Source organism: Larus michahellis, chromosome 4 (genome assembly GCF_964199755.1).
Source record: "Larus michahellis chromosome 4, bLarMic1.1, whole genome shotgun sequence".
In the NCBI taxonomy this organism is placed as follows: Eukaryota; Metazoa; Chordata; class Aves; order Charadriiformes; family Laridae; genus Larus; species Larus michahellis.
In genome coordinates this window covers 77,272,357-77,293,893 of record NC_133899.1, presented here as the reverse complement: position 1 = coordinate 77,293,893, position 21,537 = coordinate 77,272,357, and the positions used below count along the sequence as shown (strand labels likewise).

General features: G+C 36.1%; 1 protein-coding gene and 2 non-coding genes across 14 annotated transcripts in view; all 3 read left to right on the top strand.

The window, feature by feature from the left end:
* The window catches only part of NAP1L4 (nucleosome assembly protein 1 like 4), a 28,808-nt gene that overhangs the window by 763 nt on the left and 6,508 nt on the right, over positions 1 to 21,537 (top strand). Inside the window, exons 2-16 of one of the 12 annotated variants that reach the window (XR_012586823.1) lie at positions 1,206 to 1,246; positions 3,386 to 3,417; positions 4,673 to 4,734; positions 6,269 to 6,368; positions 7,318 to 7,459; positions 7,565 to 7,651; positions 9,236 to 9,361; positions 10,095 to 10,166; positions 13,751 to 13,890; positions 15,703 to 15,848; positions 17,427 to 17,449; positions 18,099 to 18,218; positions 18,513 to 18,542; positions 19,860 to 19,937; positions 21,111 to 21,148. Coding sequence is in view for 8 of the 12 variants with exons in the window: in XM_074585728.1 (XP_074441829.1) it covers positions 3,386 to 3,417; positions 4,673 to 4,734; positions 6,269 to 6,368; positions 7,318 to 7,459; positions 7,565 to 7,651; positions 9,236 to 9,361; positions 10,095 to 10,166; positions 13,751 to 13,890; positions 15,703 to 15,848; positions 17,427 to 17,449; positions 18,099 to 18,218; positions 18,513 to 18,542; positions 19,881 to 19,937; positions 21,111 to 21,116 (1,143 nt within the window). In the remaining 4 variants the exon portion in view is untranslated. The remainder of the gene's footprint in view (positions 1 to 1,205; positions 1,247 to 3,385; positions 3,418 to 4,672; positions 4,735 to 6,268; positions 6,369 to 7,317; positions 7,460 to 7,564; positions 7,652 to 9,235; positions 9,362 to 10,094; positions 10,167 to 13,750; positions 13,891 to 15,702; positions 15,849 to 17,426; positions 17,450 to 18,098; positions 18,219 to 18,512; positions 18,543 to 19,859; positions 19,938 to 21,110; positions 21,149 to 21,537) is intronic. The other 11 variants (XM_074585731.1, XM_074585734.1, XR_012586820.1 and 8 more) reach the window with 11 other exon arrangements.
* On the top strand, positions 7,868 to 7,995 carry LOC141743222 (small nucleolar RNA SNORA54). Its single transcript, XR_012586989.1, has one exon. It is a non-coding gene; the product is annotated as a small nucleolar RNA SNORA54 (small nucleolar RNA).
* On the top strand, positions 11,368 to 11,488 carry LOC141743221 (small nucleolar RNA SNORA54). The gene has a single exon (XR_012586988.1). It is a non-coding gene; the product is annotated as a small nucleolar RNA SNORA54 (small nucleolar RNA).

Sequence of the window (21,537 nt, the reverse complement as noted above, 5' to 3'; positions counted from 1 at the left end):
GCGCAGTGTGGGATTTTGGGGTCTCAGTTTTTTCATTTCGAAGTCCCCGCCTCCCAAATGAGAGGCTGTTTGAAGTTTTCGCTGTTGCTACGTTTGTTTACCGCATATAGTACTACCGTTGTAGGATTTGTCTGACTCTGTTCTTCTAACGCCTGCCTACGAGGCTTCAAAATAAAAAGGTAGAGAAGCAAGTATACGAGTTTTAGGTGAAACCAGAACCACTAGGCAAATTTTTTATAAAGTCATTTCTAAGCAAAATAGTGTTCCCTCAAGAAAACTTCCAAGGTGTGAAGTATTGCTAATGTTCAGGGCTTGTGGAACAGGTTAATGAGTTCCTTCCTCTTGGCTGTTTTTTTCATTATTGCTTCTAATTTTCCTTACAAAACGTATCAGACTATTATGTTTGTATCTTCCCACAGGGTGGCAACCCAGCAGCTCTAAAACGGAAGTCATAACTTTCCCTTCTGATTTGTTGTAGTTGCAAAAAACAGTAACAGTTGTGGGTAGAAGTTTCCTGCTTTGTATTCTAGTTGTGTTTAGAAGGTTTGTACAAGACATAGGCTTTTTTAGCAGAGGACGTTTATTCTCTGTATACTTGTATTTATGAATATGTCTTGCCATTAAATGTACAGATTTTTCTTTTAAAATTGCATCCTTCAGGGTATTGCTTGTCCTTATAATGAGCTTTTACGCTCTTAGCATGCTTCAAGTTTACTGTTCCCTGCTGTTTTAAGTGACTAATAGTGTGTGACATCTATGCTGGACAAATTGCAGCAGCCTACTTTGTAGGACAAGTGGTTGATGTAGTCCCCTCTTTCCCCAAAGCTTCATGTCTGCATTAGTTATTTGAAAACACTGAACTGTCCAGAAGAAACAAGATATGAATTTGGCCTCTTATTGGTGGTGGTAGTGGTAATAACAATACCTTACACTATTGTTTTCTTGGAGTTCTGATAGCCTTAAATTTGAAGGCTCAGTGCTTTGCCATTGTACTTTTTCAACTAGGTGCACATTTAACTTTTCTCTCTAAAATCACTTTGCTCTCCCCTCCCCTGCCCTTAGCAGCTTTTACCAAACAGTTTTGTTAGTAACTCTGCAACAGCTAAGTCGTTAAAAGACAGCTGTAATGCAACTGGGAATTACAAGCTGTTTTGTAAGAAAGCTGCTTCTAATTATTTATTTATATACTTCTTTTTACTTTTTAGTTACCGAAGGAACAACTTTGAGGAACAAAACAAGACTTAAAGTATGTATTTGCAGCAGGGAATGGTGCCTCTTTGTTGTTGTTGTTTCTTGTTACTTAGGTGAATGGCTTTTGTCGGAACATGCCCAATTCATGTCTGTCCCAGTGGAGATTAATTCAGCTGCTATTTAAAAAATTATTTGAGTTACGGGAACTCTATTCCATGTTTTCCAAATACAAATGAAGATGGAATGAGACGTAGTTCCCTGCAGGAAATACAGCACAAACAACTGAGCAGAAGAATTCGTATGTGTAGTGGATTTTTTCCATTAGCTCTGTCACTGGGCCTAGGTTGGAAGAGACGAGTCTTTGAGGCTAATTTTTAAGTAATGCGAGGCTACATTTTTAGTTGCTTACTGTTGCTTCCTCGAATAGTGACTAGGATCATATAACTTGTTGGCTGAACTCTGGTATTGGGTCACTTTGCTATGTCTTACCTTTTTAATTGTATCTCTTTTTTTACTGCCTTCTGTCTCTATGGAAGGAAAGACTTGTGTATGCTCCTTTACTTCAGCTGTAAGATAGTAAAATTCTGTTTTACTCTAGCAGATGGTTGCTGGCATTGCCACTTTCTCTTGTTATGCTTAAGGAAAGAATAAGCATTTGCAAATGAATGTGCCTGGGTTGCTGAAATAGACATGGTCTACAAGAAGCCCCTTTTGTTTGTTCCTGGACTTAATCTATAGGGTGGGCTCGTATGCTTTTTTTCATAGATGTTAAGCAGCTTTACTTCCTCTGGAATAATCTAAAGTGTACTCTGAGTATTTCTGTAAATGAGCAAAGCTTTTCAACTCTATTTATGTGGCTGTGAAAGTGTTGCTTTTCTAGCTTAGAGCAGGAATCAGCATTTTCCAGATGGCAGAGTAGATGCAATCTCTGGGCCCTCTGCTCTGGCAGCCGCTCAAGATGTCATTAGCACTTAGGTGGTTCTTTGTTAGCTGTGTATTGGAAGCTGGGCTAAGGATGAGCCTGCTTGGCCCTATAGAATCTAAGAAATCAGACCTGTTGACTCTTATGAATGATGGAAGGTATTTTTTTATTCTAAATTTGATTTGCAGACTAACATCTGCTTTCTTGAAAGCTCAATAGTGGAAAATATCAGCTATGTTTTTGTATGATGTGTAGTGATTACTTTGATTTGTGATGAACTGTTTAGAATAGGGGGAAAAAAACTTGACCTGTATTACTAAAATAGATGTACAGGCTTGGATATTTCACCCCAGTAAGGAAGTAACAGCAAAATAAGTTAGGCAATCTGGCTTCCTCTGGTTTCTCAGGAGGGGTAATTTAGACCTTGGGGGCTGCGGTAGCTGTGCTAAAGTTGTTTCCAGTCATTGCTAGGATCAAAGACTTTAACTTCTATGTTTCCTCTTTTTCTCACTCCCAATAAATAAATTCAAGGCAAATCTTTATATAGAGGATTCTGCCTTCATAGATGTTAAAAACCTTTCTCCTGGTAAATCATTTTCTTGCCTTCAGTGTTTTGTTTCTCTTTATCTAGCAGCAGTTCTAGGTTGTCATTCAGTGTAGTGCAGCAAAATCAGTGATTCACAAAAATAGCCCTGATTAGCCAGACAGGTGAGGCATGTTTTTCTGCTCCGGTGACATAAGAAAAAAGTCATTCTGAAGTTGTTGTAATTCATTTGAGCTTTCATTGTTTTCAGATCAGACATAGTAATATAGTATATGCAGAGATTAAAGATCATTATTTACTGTGATACTGTCTAAGAATTAGAAAATAATATATTTCTGTATTCTTTGGCATGGTATTTTATTTTTTTAATAGAATGCAGAGCTAGTCTAAGAAACTGTGACGCTTGTCTTCAGACTGAAGACTTATTATCTGGTAGAAATTGATTAACATCTGGAATACTTAACAGGAAAAAAAGGAAGTTTAAAAAGGGTTAGATGAAAGCACCTAACAGACTGTTTAAAAACCATGAGCAAGTTCCAGTTTTTATTGGTTATTATGGAAGCTGTTTACTTTACTGCAAGAGATTATGCATGATGAATTTCTTAGCAAAACCAGCAGCTGTTAATTTATATTGAGGTTTTAAACAATGGCTTGTTCTGTCTTCATCTTCTATTGAGGTAAACCAATTACCATTAAAATATTTTTAAACACTGTATTTCAACTTGCAGGTGGATACAGGCACACAGATGGCAGATAACAGGTATGTTGGACTGTTTTCTTAAAATTAAATCAAGATTGTTAGAGCCGACTGCATGTCTAGTCTTTTGTGGGAAAGTATTTTTTTTTACCTATGAAAAATGGATTACCAAACTTGGATAAGAATGAAATGGTAATATTTTGCCTACCTAGACTGTGTGTCCTTACAGCAAGGCCATAACACTCATTTGGTACAGGAGAAGCTGAGATTATAGTGTATTGAATACAGAATTACTTTGTTCTTGGGTTAACATGATTTGTGTTCTCTTGATTTGGTTTTCAGTGTTCATATTTAAATGTTCTAAAGACTTGAAGAAAACACTGATCCTCAGTGGTTTTCTGATCTGTATGATTAAAGCATGCAAAAGGCGCTGTTTTACTTTCTAGTTTTTATAGCAATTTTGGAACAAGTAACAGTATTAAACTGGTATAAATACATACATGATGCTAGCCTTTCAAGGCTTGCAGTGCACCAGGGTAAGCTGGATAAGCTAGTCTATCTGGTAACTAATAATACTCATTTGCATGTGTGATAGCGTTTTCTCCTTTGTGTCCGAGATAGGGTTAATTTCAGCAATACCCAATCTGTATTTTGCAACCTATAAACTGGCAGGGAACACGGGGAATGCTTGCTGGCTGTTGACTCATTCTGGGCCCTCTCTCCAGCACAGGAAGTGTGATGGAAGAAGGCATTGCGGCAGGGATATGGAGAGGACAGGGACATCTCTTTTTAGAGCAGAAGCAAACGTTTTTGCTGTTAATGAAAACAACTTGATATAGACATCTGAAACAAAGAGCTTCTCTCATTTATCTTCCTTTCTTACCTATATCCTTTCTCATGTTTTTCTTCATCACTTACACTAAAAGGATTTCTTGTATTTTCACTTGTGAGTAATAACATTTTCCTGTCCAGAGCGACCCAGTATGGATGAAAGGCCAGCCATTTACTTAATGAGATTAATTTATCTGTTGGTGTTTTTTGGTATGGGGTTTTTCTGTTTTATTTTGGTTTGAGGGGCTTTGGGGATTTTTTTTGCCTTTCTTTTGCGTCCTGTTCATCTTAGGAGAACTAGTTCCATATCCAAACTTTTAAGTTTTAGAACCTTGAAGACGTAAAATACGTGTCCTTTAGTGGCATACTTGTTTATAAAACTTGTCCTGTAGTAAACACTGAAAATTCAGAATACTTTTGTTCTCAAGTGTTAACACTTTTGTAAGGCGATGCCTTTCTTAATATGTTACACTTTTAATTGTTCTAGTAAAGCAGAAGATACTGCTTCAGATTCTGTGGAGGCCGCTAAAAATGGAAGCGACAAAAAAGGTAAGAACAACATAGTAGTAGGTAACATTACAAAGGTGGAATAAGCCTATTGCCTTGTTTATTGAAGCTTCTTTATCTACAGTTCCAAAACCTTTACAGTAAAAACTACAGGTGTGTTCACTATTGAAAGCAAAGCAACGGTTTCTAGACTAACTCTTCACTCTTGGGTGTTTTCCCTGTTTATCACAGCCAAGAGCAAAATAAAGGCTATGTGATAATATTTTTGCATATGTTGTGCTTCACTATTACATGAAATAACACAGTAGACGCTTGCAATAAGGCCTGTATAGACTAGCTGTTAACAACATGTAATCTTTATCAGCGTAATTATTAAAATTAGCAGTCCTGTATGTATACTAGTTCTTTACTGTCTTGTTTGTAGAAAAATGCATCTTTATAATATATACTCTTGAGGCCTTTATTCTTCATTTGGGTGGTCTACAGATTACTGCTGAATAATGCTTTTCAAATTAATGTTTCTGCATGCAGAAAAACTGCAGTTCCATTGCTATTAACTTGAATGCTCAAATTTCTAAGTTACAGTGAAATGGCTTTCATGTATGTGGTCATTGAATGTTCTTTAGGTCTCAGTTACTTTTTTTTTTTAAGAAAGCCTTTGTCGACCAACAATGGGAAGTCACATATAAACTGGTAGATGCCACTGAATAATTCTTAGATCAAGTTGGATTATGAAAAAACAACCACCACCACCACTCCCAAACAAACAACAAAATAAATAAAAAAACAACACACAAACCCACCTATATAAAGGCTTCATGAAGTTAGTGTGCGATATGCACACTATTTATATTTTGTTTTTAATGTCTGGAGAGAAGAGCAGTGAGAAAGAATGGAAAGATTTGAGAGGCTAATGTCTTTCCACTGTGACCACCTGTGCGGTTTTTAGTAAGGATTTTATCTCTTAACCAGAAGCATTTTAGTTCTGACATCTTTTAAAAAAGTCTTCTGTGAACTCTTGTGATGACTGAGGAGTCTTACAGACTGTAAAAACGTCTTGATGTAAAAAATTAGTAGTTGTCAAAGAAGTGGTTGTAGTGCTATGCTGCTTTGTTGTAGAATACACAAAGTGTTTGTCCTTTCATTTTTTTTCCAAGAGTCAGACTAACTGGAAAACACTTCTACTAATGTCTTGGAAGTATAATTCAGTGGTTCTCTTGCAAATTTTTATGTGGCTTATGAGCTACAGCTAGTACAGAGGGAGGCTAGAGAAATTCCTGGTTTGCACTAAGACAGGATATTTGCTTATGTCATCAATGTACCACTTGCTTCTAAAAGCAAAGATCTGATATATTTGCAAAGAGAAAGATGTGTTTTCTGTCATTGTCCGATTTTATCTTTCTGAAATCTGATCCTGAAGTAATTTTGCTTGAGCTACTAATTAACTACAGTGGTGGGATTTGGGATTTGGAAAATAGTGAGTATTTTTATTGTGACTGCTGTGAGATGCACAGTATGACAAAAGTGCTATAAGTATACTCAGACTTATTTTACAAGTGGGTTTCTGTCTTCATAGAAAAGCTAGCAGACCAAGTGATGCAAAATCCACAGGTCTTGGCAGCTCTACAGGAACGTCTTGACAATACAGCGCTTACTCCTTCAAGTTACATTGAAACGTAAGTATAGGGCATAATAAAATTCTTGAAATACTGAAAGCATAATAGAATGTTATTACTGTATAATTAAGGTAGGAAATTGGAACAAATGATTCACTGAGAAAAATGGTTTACTTGCTGTGATTCATAGTGCCCTAGCTCAGGAAGGAAGAGTCAAGTTTTAGTTCACACAAAATTTCAAACAGAACTTTGTCCAGTTCAGTATTTTCCTTGGTGATTATTACTTTGGTTAGAAACAACTCCTCTTGCCCCCCTTTGTTTCCTTCTGTGGCCCTTATTCTGTCAGAATATGTGCTGCATTGACTGATTATTTCTATAAGGTTGCTGTCCAGGATGTAGTGGAAAGTTCAGGACTTGTAAATTCTTAGTTTGAAGCTTAGTTTTATGTTAACTGTAGAGTAGATTTAAACTTTAAAAATTTGCCTTTAGTACATATTCGTGCTTTTATTCTTTAGTAGGAATATCTGGTAGACCTCTTTTAAAACTAAATATAAATACTGTAAAACGTTTTTTTTTTTTTTACCTGAATATGTATAAATGCTTAATGATTTAAAGTACAGATGGGCAGTGTGTACTTTTCTGAGTATCGTCCATGAATCAAAACTTGTCCCTGTAGAATGCACAGTTCTTATTTTTTGTAGATGGATCCACACAACTCAAATCTCAAAGTTTGGGTGTAAGCAAAGGTATTAATTTCAGATCTTTGAACTACACTGGGAGGGTGGTGGCCCCAGGGAATGGAACAGAAGATAACACCTTTGAGAGCAGCTTGAATAGTAGGAGGATTCCTTCAACTTTTTGAAACATGTTTTGAAGAAATATGTATGTTTGACACGAACTTTTTCTATAAAAATTGCATTTAGTTATAAGCAGCCTATGTCACAGTGATAAGTTAAATAATGCTGAGGCAACTACCTTTTAACCTTATGAGAATTCTTTTGTTTTTTAGTTTACCAAAAGCAGTGAAAAGAAGAATCGATGCCTTGAAACAGCTGCAGGTGAAATGTGCCCATATAGAAGCTAAATTCTATGAAGAAGTACACGATTTAGAGAGAAAATATGCAGCACTCTATCAGCCCCTTTTTGATAAGGTGGGAAGACTATGTGTATAAACTTTGTTTCCTTCTAGTTGAGTCAGTTCTGTTTGCGTGTATGTCACTTTACGTTTCAATTACGTTGTTTTTCTTTTAACACAGAGAAGAGAATTTATTAATGGGGAAGCTGAACCCACAGATGCAGAGTCAGAGTGGCACAGTGAAAATGAGGAAGAAGAAAAACTAGCTGTGAGTACAAGTTGAGAAGTGAACTACAGATAAATCAGATCTTTCAGAATTTATTCCTGTACGGTGTTTTCCATTGGAAGACTCATCTTCTGTAAATAAAGGTTTTATCAGTAATGTGTTATTGTGATGAATATAGTTAATGTCCAGTGAAAGCTTTTAAACTTTTAGTTTAGCCTTTTTTCAATTTTGTAACTTGAGTGAATTGAAAAGTTGCCTTTGCACTGTTCGTAACCTTTTAACAGTATCTGTCTGATAATGGGTTCCATTCCAGTGCTACATGATACCCCAAGATAATAGAAGGCTGGCTGTTTGTCTGCCTGTCCCCTTTATTTTGGGGGACATAACTAGCTTTCATTTTCATAAATACAGAATAGATACACAGATGTCACCTAGTCATAAAATGGAATTTAACTAATAAAGTGTGTGCTGGGTAGTGGATTATTACTTGCCTATTGAGTAGGAGCTACCTAGATTTAGGAGGGATAATAAGATCTGTAGGCTGCCTTTTATTCTCCTGTCATCATTTTTGGAGGTGTATACTCATGGCTTGCTGCTTTTTCTTGAAGTGACCTACTTACAATGCTGTGTTTGCTGTTCTGTCAGGTTTTCTTTGAATTTTTTCCTTGTCCCACCTTCCTTCAGTTTCCTTTGGATGCTGTTCTGTATACAAAGGGAATTGTTCTCTTTGTTTTTACTGATCTCATGAGATTAGCATGACACAGTACACTGCGCATAAGCAAGAAAGGTTTGTCGGGCTTTGTGTAAATACAGCATTGACAGGGCCGTGTTCCATGCAACTGTAAGATCAGAAACATGTCTAGATGGCAAGTAAACTGCTTCTTCATATTCTTGGCTAGTCATAACCCAAGTAGCTGCTGTTCAGAAGATCTTACGTATTTGCTGCTCTCTAGTGGTGTAAAAGGAAAGGTGCAATACAACTAATTCAGACCGTGAATTTCCTGTTTTCTGAGGGGATGGAGAAGTGGCTTAGTCATTCTTTTTTTGTAACGTTTGACATCAGTTATGCATAGGCAATCTTGTATCACAAAAAATTAATAATTGAAAACAATGTAATAATGAAAAAAAAAACCATGAAAAACAACTCTACCGAGTATTCTGCAAAATTGGGAAGCTAAAGCTGTGTTTCGGGAGACAAAGTTAAATTTGAAATTTTTAAATGAAACACTGTAAATGGCACATGAAGCTACAGGAATAAGATGAATAGAAAAACAGAAACGTATTTATGTTTTTTCTGTTTGTAGAAAGATAGAAATGTGGGGTTTTTTTATTATTTCTATTTGTCAAGTCAGCAAAACTGTCACTCGGTCTGGTTAATTTTTGTACAGAAGAATTCCAAATGAGTTGAATGTAAATCTGAATGAAAAGTATATATGTTTAGTTGTGTAAATAAATCCCGTGTCTCTTAACTTCATTTAGTGAGGGGGGAAAAAACAGTGTAAATTTTGAATGTGCCTTAAACACAGCTTCAGAGATGGCAAATGTTTTGTACATCTACCTCTGTTCATTAAATATATTTAGAAGCTGTGATTTCATTTCTTAAACGTTTCTGTATTTGTTTCACAGGGAGACCTGAAAAATGTAGTAGTAATAGAAGAAAAAGCGGAAGGAGAAGAGACAAATGTCAAAGGAATTCCGGACTTCTGGTTTACTATCTTTAGGAACGTAGATATGCTAAGTGAATTAGTACAAGTAAGTCTCTCCTGTGAAAAGAATAACTTCTGACGTGTTAAATGAATTGGTACTTTTTCCATTTAATAGAGAGTGCTTGTGGAATGTGTGTGACACACCAAATCTTTGAGTCCTCATAATTCTTAATATTATTCCTGAAGATGCTTGGAAGGCTAGTGGTGGACAAGTAGAACAGCTGACTCAAACTGCTAAACACTGTGTGGATTGTTCAAGAAATGATCTTGTAACAACCTTTGTAGATACTAAAAAGCAAAGCTTATGTACTGCTTATGGACTGCCTATGGTCCATAAAGGATTTATTATTGCAAGGATATTATAAGCATACCCATGGATTGGTAGAATTTGTCTGAAGTGCTGTATGTAGTTTTGCCCTCAGTTATATCAATTGCTTTTAGTGCTGTTAAGGAAGACTTCCCTGAAGCCTGTCTTCCTATGAATCTCACCAGCAATAAATATCCTGAATGAAGTTGTTTTATTTTCAGTAATGGTCATGCAGCCTAGCATTGTAGCAGCTTTATTTACTGAAGAGGAGGCCTAACAATTGAGAATTTTACATGTGGTATTTGGAACTACGATCAAGAAATTTAGATCCAAATCTGAACTTTAGCTGAAATTGTCAAATGATTACAAGGTTTGGTTCTCTTAAGAACAGGTTGAACAAGCAAGCTAGGTTAAAATTTTGTTCTTCTAAATATTGCCTGCTGAATAGGCATTTCCTTTTTTTTTTTTTAAGGAATATGATGAACCAATATTGAAACATCTGCAGGATATTAAAGTTAAGTTTTCTGAACCTGGACAACCTATGGTGAGTTTTCTCTTTCTCATACAGATTGTAGTAGTGAAGTGAACAGCATTTCAAAACTTTGATTCCGTTCTCTTCAGCTGGAATGTGTTTGGGGGGGTTTCTTTCTAGGCTAATATCTTCATGCTTTGCCTTTTAAAGACTTACCTTCAGCTTTCCTGACCCTGTGCTCTTTCATCCTTAGCCTGGATACCTCTGACATCATTGTAGTTTCTAGATGCCAATTCTGGCTCAATTCTGTCTTGTTTTCACTTTCTTTCTCTCTCAAATTCCTAATTAGCTACTCGTACTAAGAAAATTACATGGCTGCTTTTGGTTCACTTGAAAATTAATTGTGGAAAAAAGTCTGGGTGCTACTTACTGTATCAAATATTTCGCAAAAGAAGAGATGTGACTTCATAATATTAATCAAAAAACATGATGATTGGTACTGTGCCTATTGAAAAGGATAGAAAAATTTATTAGGTGGTCTTTTAAAAGTGTACCTAATGAGTAATTTTTAAAGTACAATTTTGCCTTTTTTTTTTTGGAAATTTTCTTGTTTAAGTTAAGCGTACAGAAACAGGTACTGTCTTTGAAAAGAAGTTGTTCTGTTGCTTATCTAATTCACGCAGACTATATTTATTCCTTGAACTCCTTTTGAGGGCAAGACAGGGAGAAAGATCCTTTCTTTAAACATCATCCTTGTGCCTTTTAGCCTACAGCTGGTGGTTTTTATTTTGTCTTACGGAGTTGTAGTCTTCTGACAAAGTCTAAAATAAATGCAAAAAATATTTCATTGAAGATTCACGTAAGAAAGATGGAAGGGCTCTCTTAAAGTACCTTTTAAAGGTTAAAACAGATGAAGCAAAGTTTTTGTTTTTTCAGTCCTCATCTTTCTCCTATTGGTAACAAAAAAACTTGAGCTGATAATAGGCAATGGGAGTAGTATGGACAGAGGAAAAATTGGGAATTAAGTTCCTAAATATTGCTGTGGCTGAAGGAGGGGATATGAATTTTATGAAGAAAACAAATTGTTTAAGCACAAGGTGAAGTCGTCTTAGAAGTTGGTGGGGATTTTTTATCTTGAAGCTTATCTATTCAGTGGCATTTGAATGATTTGGGAATAGTTGTTGTTGTCTACAGCATTTTTGTGTTCTCATTCAGCTTTGTTTTACAGTACCTTAGGCTGAAGAACTGCTCTTAAAACACCAATTACCTTGTCTTGCACTGTTCGTAACCTCTTGACAGCATATTTCTGTGAATAGGTTCCATTCCAGTGCTACATGAAATCCAGTAATGGAAGGCTGACAAATTCCATGTCCCTTCTGTATTTGGAGACAAAAGGATGCATTCTGAACTACTTGAGTGAAACCTGTTGTCCAGTTGTGTGTGACTGTCTTGCCTGAAATTCTCTGGCTATTGAAAACTGTTGCAGCAGTGGTAGCTTCGTACTGTAAAAAGCTCACATAACTGCTGTGTAATAAATACACTAATTTTGCTGGGGATTAGGTTTTGCAATTAAAAGACATAGGTGATAGTAATTTTCTGATTTACCGTTGATAGAAAGTGATTAACTGTAGTTACTGTCCTCCATAAGTAAATTTACTTGGCTATAGTAATGGTGCTCACAAAGTTCTGTTTGCTATAGCCTGTATTTATAAACTTTATCTGCATGAAGTGTAAGCGATTCCCTTGCTATTTGCTTTTATTTTTTTGTAATCACGTGAATAAACTTGCATATATTTGTATAAATATAATTTGTACTTATATAACATGTCTATTTGGACATCAGGATCCTTAGCTAGCATATTCAAATGTGGATAACGCATCTGGGTCTGACTTAAGTAGCTTAAAGTAAGTAAGTTCTCTTTTTTTGAACTTCATGAGAATGTCTCATACTATATGGGAAATCTAGAAATACGTGCTACTAAGGTAAGCTGATATCAAAAGCAAAGATATCCAAATGAAGACTACTGGAAAGGTTATTGTACCTCTTCAAATAGTCTATGAAACTTAAAGCCTCTTATTATTGTCTCCTAATCATCAGGTATGGAATGAAATACTGAAATGCGGTCTCTGCAGAAATTTTTGTCTTGCTAGTCCTTGGGATCCTGCATGTTAAGTAATGCTGCTGGCTACGTATTTATAACCCCAGTGACAGTTTGTGGGATTATTTGGGTGTGAATGTTACTCACTGGTAGTGGGTAAGCTAAGTTAGTAATTCATCCCCTGAGCATGTTTGCCAGAGAGACTTGCCTTAGCTGAAGACAACCTCTAAACCATACTGGCTATCTCGAATTGCTTTGAAATGGAAGGAAGTAAAGCTGAAATAGGCTATGTGAAGCCAGTACAGATATTCCAGTACACATCTGTTTCCCAGGGGCTTCCTGAAACTGTGAGCATGTGAATTGGGAAGTCTGCTGTTGCCACCAGTCCCCATCACTCCTTGACCACTATCTTTCCAGATTTCTGTCACAGGAGATTCATGTGGTCATAGAAAGGAGATGGTGCGAAAAGACTAAGGGGCCTTTGGGAGATGAGTGAGGGATAAATGTCTTTGACAAAGAGGCTGCTGTCCCAAGAGTTAGTTATCCTGTCTGCGTATGGTGGATGTTTAAAAAGAGGGGAGGCCAAGACAGACTTGAGCGATGACAGACCACTTTCTGGTCTGAGTCTGAAGAGTGCCTGGGGAAGTATATCCATGTGCTATGCAACACGTGGTCTGAAAGGCTAGTGTGTTTTGGCAATTAGCAGATCTGTTTTACGTATGCACTAGGTCTAGATCTTGCAACATATTGCCAGGTTAGTAACCTGGCAATAACATGCATAACAGGTAACTGTTATGCACGCTGTGGCTGTGCAGTAGATATGGTAATGTTGGGGATTTTGACTTTCAGCCCTTCTGTGTTGTTGAACTGACCTGCCAAAGGAGACTTTTTCATCCTTCAAGTAACTAAAGCAGTGCTGCTGTAAACCTGATTCCCCTGTTCCGAGGCAGTTTGAATTTTGTTTTACTTTTAAGTAGTTCATAATTGATCCTGAGTGCAAAGTGGGCACGTAAAGCATTGTGCAGTCAGTTTTTGAAAGCTTTGCAGATTTGAAAAGTGATGCATTGTTTATGCTGTGGGTTTCTGTAACTGGAGCCTTTTGTTTTCCATTAAGAAACTGAATTTCTGCAAACAATTTTCAGGTGCCAGAGGAGGGGTGAACTCAAATGTAAGCAGAAACACCTGCTTCAGGCTGTATCCTGTTAAAACAGGGATGATGACTAGGCTTCCACAGAAAATTAAACCAAGACTTTTCTCAAAGTACTTACTTCTGTGGTTGCTTTTAAGATGGCAGTTTTATGTGTAAAGGTGAACAAAATGTAGTAGACTATCTGCTTAGAATTTGAATGTTGAAATTGGCCAAGGTTGCTCTAGCTTCTTGCGCGTTCAGAATTGAACATTCTTCACTTCCTCCTTCTGATGTAGTTTGAAAGATATGTTTGCCATCAATTCACTTTTTTTCCTGTATTCAGAGTGTGATTTAAGGTAACTCTACTGATTCACTATTTCAAAGATAAAAATTAGTGGTAACAAAACTATAATGGAACTTTCTTCCAGTCTTTCTCATTAGAGTTCCACTTTGGGCCCAACGACTACTTTTCTAATTCAGTCCTGACGAAAACGTACAAGATGAAGTCAGAGCCAGACAAGACAGATCCCTTTTCATTTGAAGGACCTGAAATAGTTGATTGTGAGGGGTAAGGAAAACTTGAAATTCAAAAAACCTTCTGAAGTAATAGTCCATATTTTCCAGATGCTGCTTTCTCTTACTGTGGCAATGAAGATAAAATAAAGCTTTTGCTGACTTAAAAACTGGGATTTTTTTTTAGGGATGATGGTGCTCTCAGGCTCAGCATGCAGAAATAACAGATATATAGGTATAGATACATTTCAATGTAGTGTACATTTTAAATCTTAAACCTTTCAAACTTAGTAGATTGTTAATGAGGTAAGAAGCCTTTTACTTCCAGATAATTGGTTAAATTCATTTCATTTGTTACATTTCATAGACCGCCCCAGTTCTCAGTCTGATGAGTAGTCTCAGGGTATGCTGGACTCTTGTTCTTTCAGCCTGTTTTGAGGCTGGAACACACTGGCCGTGCAGTTTAGTTCTGGCAATTGTGGCTGTGTGCTTCCAAATGAACTCAGAATGCAGCATTTTTTTAATTTTTTTTTTTGGCAAAACATATTCAGAAACAGATTGGGGTGGTGAATTCTCATCTCTGTTCTGGAAGTCTAGTGAGTTGGACACCACGTTAGACTTTTTCATTCTGTCTAACCAAACCCATTCTCTTCCAATCTGTGATCTCTGCTCTGTAACCAATGTTCAGTGTCACACCAGAGCACCTTATTGTCCCTTTTTTTAGCTTCCTTGGTGTGGTGTGTTTGATTGTTTTTTGTTTTTTTTTTTTCTTTTTGCCTCTCCTTCAAGGATGGGGTTGAGGGGTTTTTTTTTTGTTGTGGTTTGTTATTTTTTTGTTGTGTAGTTTTTTTTGTTTAACCCTTAAGGAATGTCGGATACTTGCTGTCTTGAAGGTACTCTGGCAACCTCAAAACCTTTTGACTTTTAGTGCTACATGTTAGCTTTTGAATAGAGTATTTACACACAGCAAGGCAAAATGTCTGCTTGAATGTTCAGTGAAAGTTGTGCCTAAGTAAAAGGGTAGTGCATTTTGAAGAAAACTTTAGTTAATTCCAGCAAAATGTTTTCTGTTTAAGTCTTACAGAGGAGGAATCTCTTTCTAAAATTGCTGGTAGGTCAAAAGTTTGATTTCGGTTCATGTTTCCTGATGAAGGTTATAGATACTGGAGTAAGTAGAGCAGGAAAACATTTTTTCTGTGACTTTATACAGGTTAACTATAAAACTCTTGACTTTGATGATTTATGTATGGGAGAAGATATTTTGAGGCACTTAAGGGTTACTGTGACACCATTATTTCCATTAGAAGAGAACTAGCTGTGTTCACCACTCATTCTTTGCCATGTGCAGTTTTGGGTAAAACTACAGGTGGATGGAGAAAGACTCTTAATTGAGATAAAAGTGTCAGTTTGCACAGTAGCAGAAAGGAACTGAAAAGTAAGCTCTTTCTAGCTTGCTGTACTCGACTGCCAAGTCAGTCTCAGCGCTGTTCTTTGGAGAGCTAAAATGTGCCGCCTCTTGGCTACTCTTTGTGCATTTATTTTTAGGGTAACTGGATACCGCTTTGACCTGTAGTGAGAGGACATAACGTATTGTTTTCTACTAGTCTGTTGGAAGAAAAATTCTGAAAAAACTATTTAGCTTTTTCATTTAGGGTAATATTTGATATGTCCAACATATACATAGTCTCTAGCACTACAGTAGGTCTATTTGACCTCTTGTCAAGTAGATTAAGTTGCCAGTGTGAGTAAAACTAGCTTTAAAGAATGGTAAGCGATCTTTGCCTTGATCTTTGTTGCTCTAATGCTCAGTTCCTTATTTTTGCTGATGTCTTGTGTTAAAATACTGTTTCCTGCATGTTGTCTCTAGGTGTACTATTGACTGGAAGAAAGGAAAAAATGTTACAGTTAAAACAATCAAGAAAAAACAGAAACACAAGGGTCGAGGCACAGTTCGGACAATTACTAAACAAGTACCTAATGATTCTTTTTTTAACTTCTTCAGCCCAATAAAGGGTAAGCTTGGAAATCGAGAATGTAGGATTCTTAAAATACGTTGTGTTTTATTTATATGTATTTGTATTTATACAGCTTAAACCTATAATCTGTTTATGCTGTTGCATTGTATGCTTTCTTCTTACTAGAGGAAGATAGCAAACTGCAGCCCATCCGAACGAATCAATTCATTCTGACGTTATTCTGTAGAATTTGGCCATTAGGTGTGCTGTGTAGACAGGATACGTAGTATGGGAAGAGTCTCATGTAGAAGAATCTCCTAAAGAAGTTGACTTGTTTTACCACAGGATGGCTCCGTGCATCAATTTGTGATTTTTAATATGTAAAGAAATCTATTCCAGCGTTGATCAAGTTATAGCATATTGATTTCATTTAAACCTTTGTGTTAAGTAATGGAAATTCCTGTGGTTTCTTCTGTGATTTATTGGTGTTCCCTAATGCTTGATACATAACCTTCTTAATTTTCCTAGTTATCTAATATTAGGTGTGTACTCACACATTTAAAAAAATTCAGATAAATTCCAAAACGTTATTTCTTCCTGATACATCTCCCATTGTACTCTTTTTTTTTTTTTAAACACGGATGGAAGAAGCAGTTTTACTTTGTGGACTTCAGAGACGTACTGAACAAAACGGACATTAGTTCTTGATTCAGTCATGGGCTATTATGTATTACCTGTCACTTCTAAATACCACTGCAAATCCCTGTGTACATGGGGATAAGAAAGAAGTGATAAGTATTTCCGAAGTTGGAGTTTGTTTGGTACAGACATGTCCTTTAACTTAAACAACTTTGTAATTTTTTTTTTATTCTTGTTACAAGTAGTTGCTGCTTTCAGAAAGGGATGGAGATTTGTTTGCCTCATGGTTTTACATTGTTTTTTTAAAATATGTAAAGGACATAACTCTGGAGGTAGCTGTGTAAGAAAGATAAGAATATGGCATCTGCTGGCATTTTCAACTTGAATAGACTGAGCCAAATTATCACTTTCATAGTTGGATCACAGTACCATGGCACCTAAGTAGAAGAGGGAAATCTGGTTTTGGTTGGGGTTTATTTGGGTGGTGTTGGTTTTGGTGTTGTGGGTTGTTTTTGTTTTTTGACAAACCAAAATAAACGCCACCCTGTTCCTTACTGGTTACAGTACAAGGCCACGTCTCAACAATTGCAAATTCATGAAAAAATGTTAATCTACGTGTTAGCATCCATGTTCAGGGAGAGGAGCGGGCTCATAGTGGTCTAGCAAAATAAAGTAACTGTAATTACAACATTAATGTAGAAACAAAATGTGTTGATCTTTGAGGGGAGAAATGTGATCTACATGCCTTCTGAATGCATCTTTCTATTTCCTGTGCGAAAATCTTTGATGTCAAAATGGCAGCTTTGGTGCAAGTGCAATTTAACTTAAGGTGAATCTGAATTGTCTTTAAAGGTGTAATAGTTAGCTTCTGAAGACTTCATAAACCCAGCGTTCTTTGGTATGAGAAGGTCTTTATACTATGTTTTGTCATTTTCAATATTGAGGTGGGCTAGACTATGCAAACTTTCCTTAAATTTACTGTGTTTTCTTTTTGCAGTGTCTGGTGATGGAGAGTCATTGGTAAGTTTACATTTCTGAAATTGCATGATAGCTCTTTTTTGCTAGACATACCTTTTTTGCTAGACGCCTCTATAGTGACTATTCAGGTTATTTTATTAAGTATGTATTGTGTATTTTTATTGTTATTTTTGCTTTTGACAAAGCTGAGCTTCATAGTGATAAAATGAAATATATTCTTCACTTCTCCAGCTAATCCATTGACATTTTGCTGCTATGTGTCTTGCTGATCCAACACATCTATAATGATCACTGTTGGGAAGAGGTCATTGTTTTCTCTACTACTGTGTGGCTGGTATCTGATTTTTAAAAAAAATCAATCTGAAGCTTTCTGAACAATTCTGTAACTTCAGGGACCAGAACCAGCAAATTCTATATGAGCCTTTTTAATAGAAGGTGTTTCAGCAGGCCAGTAGCCTGTGTATCCAAAGTAGGAAACTTTTAAAATAAATCTGTTCTGCAAATCTGGCTTTTGACTTAGAATATTTCTTTTATTGTTACGAAGTTAAGTATACTGACAGTATGTGTGACCTGAAGGTTGATGTTGATGACAGTGTGATGTTTCTCAAACCTGAAACTTCGAGATGCTTTTGTTCGATCCTCTGTAGCACATCACATTTTGATAGAAAAATCAAACTGACTTCCTTTACAGGATGAAGATTCAGAGTTTACTTTAGCAGCAGATTTTGAAATCGGACACTTCTTCCGTGAAAGGATAGTCCCTCGTGCTGTGCTTTATTTCACTGGGGAGGCTATAGAGGATGATGATAACGTATGTATGCTGTCAGCAATTTTGTTTATTAGTTACCATGTAGATAGAAACATTCTTCTTGTCTGATTAAACTACTGTGTCATATTAGTTACATGAGAATAACAAAAAACCTGAATAGATACCTGTTACTTAGGAACAGGAAATAATTATTCAGCTTGCTATGAGTTGTTAAATCTTTGCTTCTGGAAGCATCTTAGTTTCAGTTACTGTGTTTGAATATGCTAGACCTATTACTGCAGAAGATTTTATGTTACTATTAGTAGAGCTAATAAAAATCTTGGGTTTGTTTTTCAGTTTGAAGAAGGTGAAGAAGGTGAAGAGGAGGTGAGATACATACTGTATCTTTTATAGATAACTAATTACCTGCTGTGTTCCAGAAGTAGCCCTATATGGAGCAGAAAATAGTTGTTCATAAATGCTCTTGTATATGATACTTCTTCCCAAAAGTTTAGCATTCCTGAATTACAAAAATCTAAGGCTGTTTTTCCTCTTCACAAAAGTTCTTTCTGCAAGAACACGTACCTATTTATTTTCTAGTATTTTGAAAGCTGTTTTCTAACATGAGTCAAAAATTAAAGATGAGCTTTTTTTCTTGAGTGTTACATGATAAGAACCTTCAGTCTTATTTTTAAATATCTGTTTCTTAAGCAGTAGGGGAGTTCAGATGTCAGCTTTTAAGTTGTCATAAGCTTGAAGACTGGGCCTTCCTAAATGTGAAGTAAAAAAGGGAGAGCATGCAACTGCTCAGGATAAAGGCTTAATTCAAGCTGGAATTTTTAGTATACCAAGAGCGCTGGCCCATTTACAGTAGTTTTGGATGAATACAAACATACTGTGAAAGGCTTTGCACAAAACCACTAAATGATACCACACTTAAATGAACTAATATGCTTTACAGATAATTATATTTTTATTTTACTGCTTTTACCGTGGTGTTCTTGCTAATTGCTTAAAAGTACATACCTGACTGTCATCAAGTTCACCATAATAGAGTACATCAGAAGTTAGTGAGCTGGTGGGCTGATGTGGGCTGGCAGCCTTTAGCATGCAGTCTCTCTTCTCTCTTTGCCAGTTGCAGTATGGACACTTTCTTATTTTTTATTTTTTAAGCTGGGTCTTGATATCAAGTGTACATGTATTTCTGATCTGTTTCCAGTGTCAGATGTTGGCACTGGATGTAGGTGTGTGTACAACGGACTGTGAAAGTACTGCGAAATCCTGTCCAGGACTACATAACCTGTCCACAGTAATCCAAATAATTAGAGACTCTTTGGAAAGAGGTCAAAACAAAGAACAAAATTAAACACATATACTTATTACCAGAACTGTAAAATTCCAAATAATGTGTTAGGTAGAAGTTTAAAAAAAAAAAAAAAAAAAAAAAAAATGCTGGGAGACTGCAGCAACTTAGGTAGGAAGGTTACCTTAAGCCATGCTGAATCTCTTAAACATGTGTTTTAAATCTTCTTTTAAAGACTTTACTTTTAAGATTTTGAAGATGCTGAATTCTTTTAAGTCAGCCCAAGTATTGTTAATGTTGACATCTGAAACACTCTGGAATACAGTGGTAATATCATTTGCTATTTTGTTTTTTCTCCATTACAAAAAGTTGCACTTTTAACCTGTTTTAATTTCTGTTAGTTTATCTCTATTTTGTCATAGGAGTTGGAGGGGGAAGAGGAGGGAGAAGAAGAGGAAGATGCAGAGAGTGATCCTAAGGTAAGGATTTTTGTGTGCTTAGTCGTAACACAGACTATAATAATGAGCAGTGTAACGAAGGCTATGGTAGTTTGTGAAAAAATTAATACATCACTAAAAAGCAAGACCTACCCTTAGCTTCTGACGGCAGTGTTTTAATCTTCTTCAGCACTCAAATTGCTCTTAAAAGTTAATGTTTCCATAAATTGAAAAAATGTAGGTTTTGCCTTCCAACCTGCACCAAGGAAAAGATAAATTCTGAACTGTGTGCCTTTACTCCTTAATGTTATCTCTGTATAACAATCATATATATTTTTCCTTTAGAAAGGTCTTATTTCAAATATTCTTGCGGCTGGACTTCAACTTAGAGTTAGTCTGACAAGTCTCAACTAGCTTGTTTATTTTCTTTTTCTTAAAATTGTTCTTTATTGGTTGTCCTGGTGGCTGCAGGTTAGGTTCCACATGTCTGTACTCAGCTAGAAATCAAAAAAAGTTAGTCCCCAACTTTGAATTTTAAACTTTGAGACCTGGTTAAAAATGCAGCCTTAAGGGTTAATGCTGCTTCTGATAGGTACTTTTCAGTCTTTCAGTCATGGTAAAGTTAATGCTTCCTTTTAATGAAGCTGGGACAGTGATGACAGACTTGTGTTCATTTAGTTCTTAAAACATCAGCTTTTAATTTTTTATAAAGGCACAGATGAAGAAGTGAAAGGCATGTAAAACTGCTTGATCTTTGGATGAAAGTCTTAACAGCAGCTTAACATGTCACTCTTGTGAGGCAATTTTATATACATCATCATATCACTAGTAAATGCTTTTTTTCCACCATATCAAGAATTGAGCTTTTTTTTCTTTAATGAGAAATACTGTGTACTAAAGGAAGTCTGTCTTGTGGAAAGATTGATCAAACAGGTTTACAGTGTCAGAAACAAGTATTCTGACTCTGTTTTGTGGGATAAAAATGTAGTGGTGTACCTGTAATGGGAAAAAGTGGGACAGCTGAGAAAATGTTAGTTCTGAGTCAAAGTGTATTTGTGCTAAGTGTCAAATATCCTTTTACAGGATTTGGTATTCTGTAGGGAAAAAAAAAAGCTTAAGGTATCTCGGAAGGTTGTAGTCGTTGCCTCCTGTATTATTTTGTACATTTCACTTTTCATTCATGCTGACAGTTCCTTTCAATTTTTTCCCATTTAGGTATAATTTAAGTCTGTTTATCATTCATACATTTCTAGGTAAGGTGGAATTCCATTCATACCTAACTTCCAAGAGTCCCATTTGTTGCCATGCAATGTGGTGTTTTTTTTCTCCTAGGGTTTTCTGTTTTGTTTTTTTTTGTTTGTTTGTTTTCTTGTATGGGGAAAAGAAATGGGGGAATGGTGATGTCAGAGTACAGGTTTTATTAGTGAAAAATAGAAAGAAATGTGTATAGAGATGAATGCCTTTAAATCTTATAACTAAATTAGATTTTTCAGAATGACCTCTCTGCATTCCTGGCATAAATTCTGCTTTGCCTTTGTAGCAGTCAAACTGTATTTTGTATACACTTGATGCATACTGAGATTTGTCAGTCTTTATTTTTCCCTTGTTTCTGATTTGATGTCGTCTCTACGGTTTCTAGCGT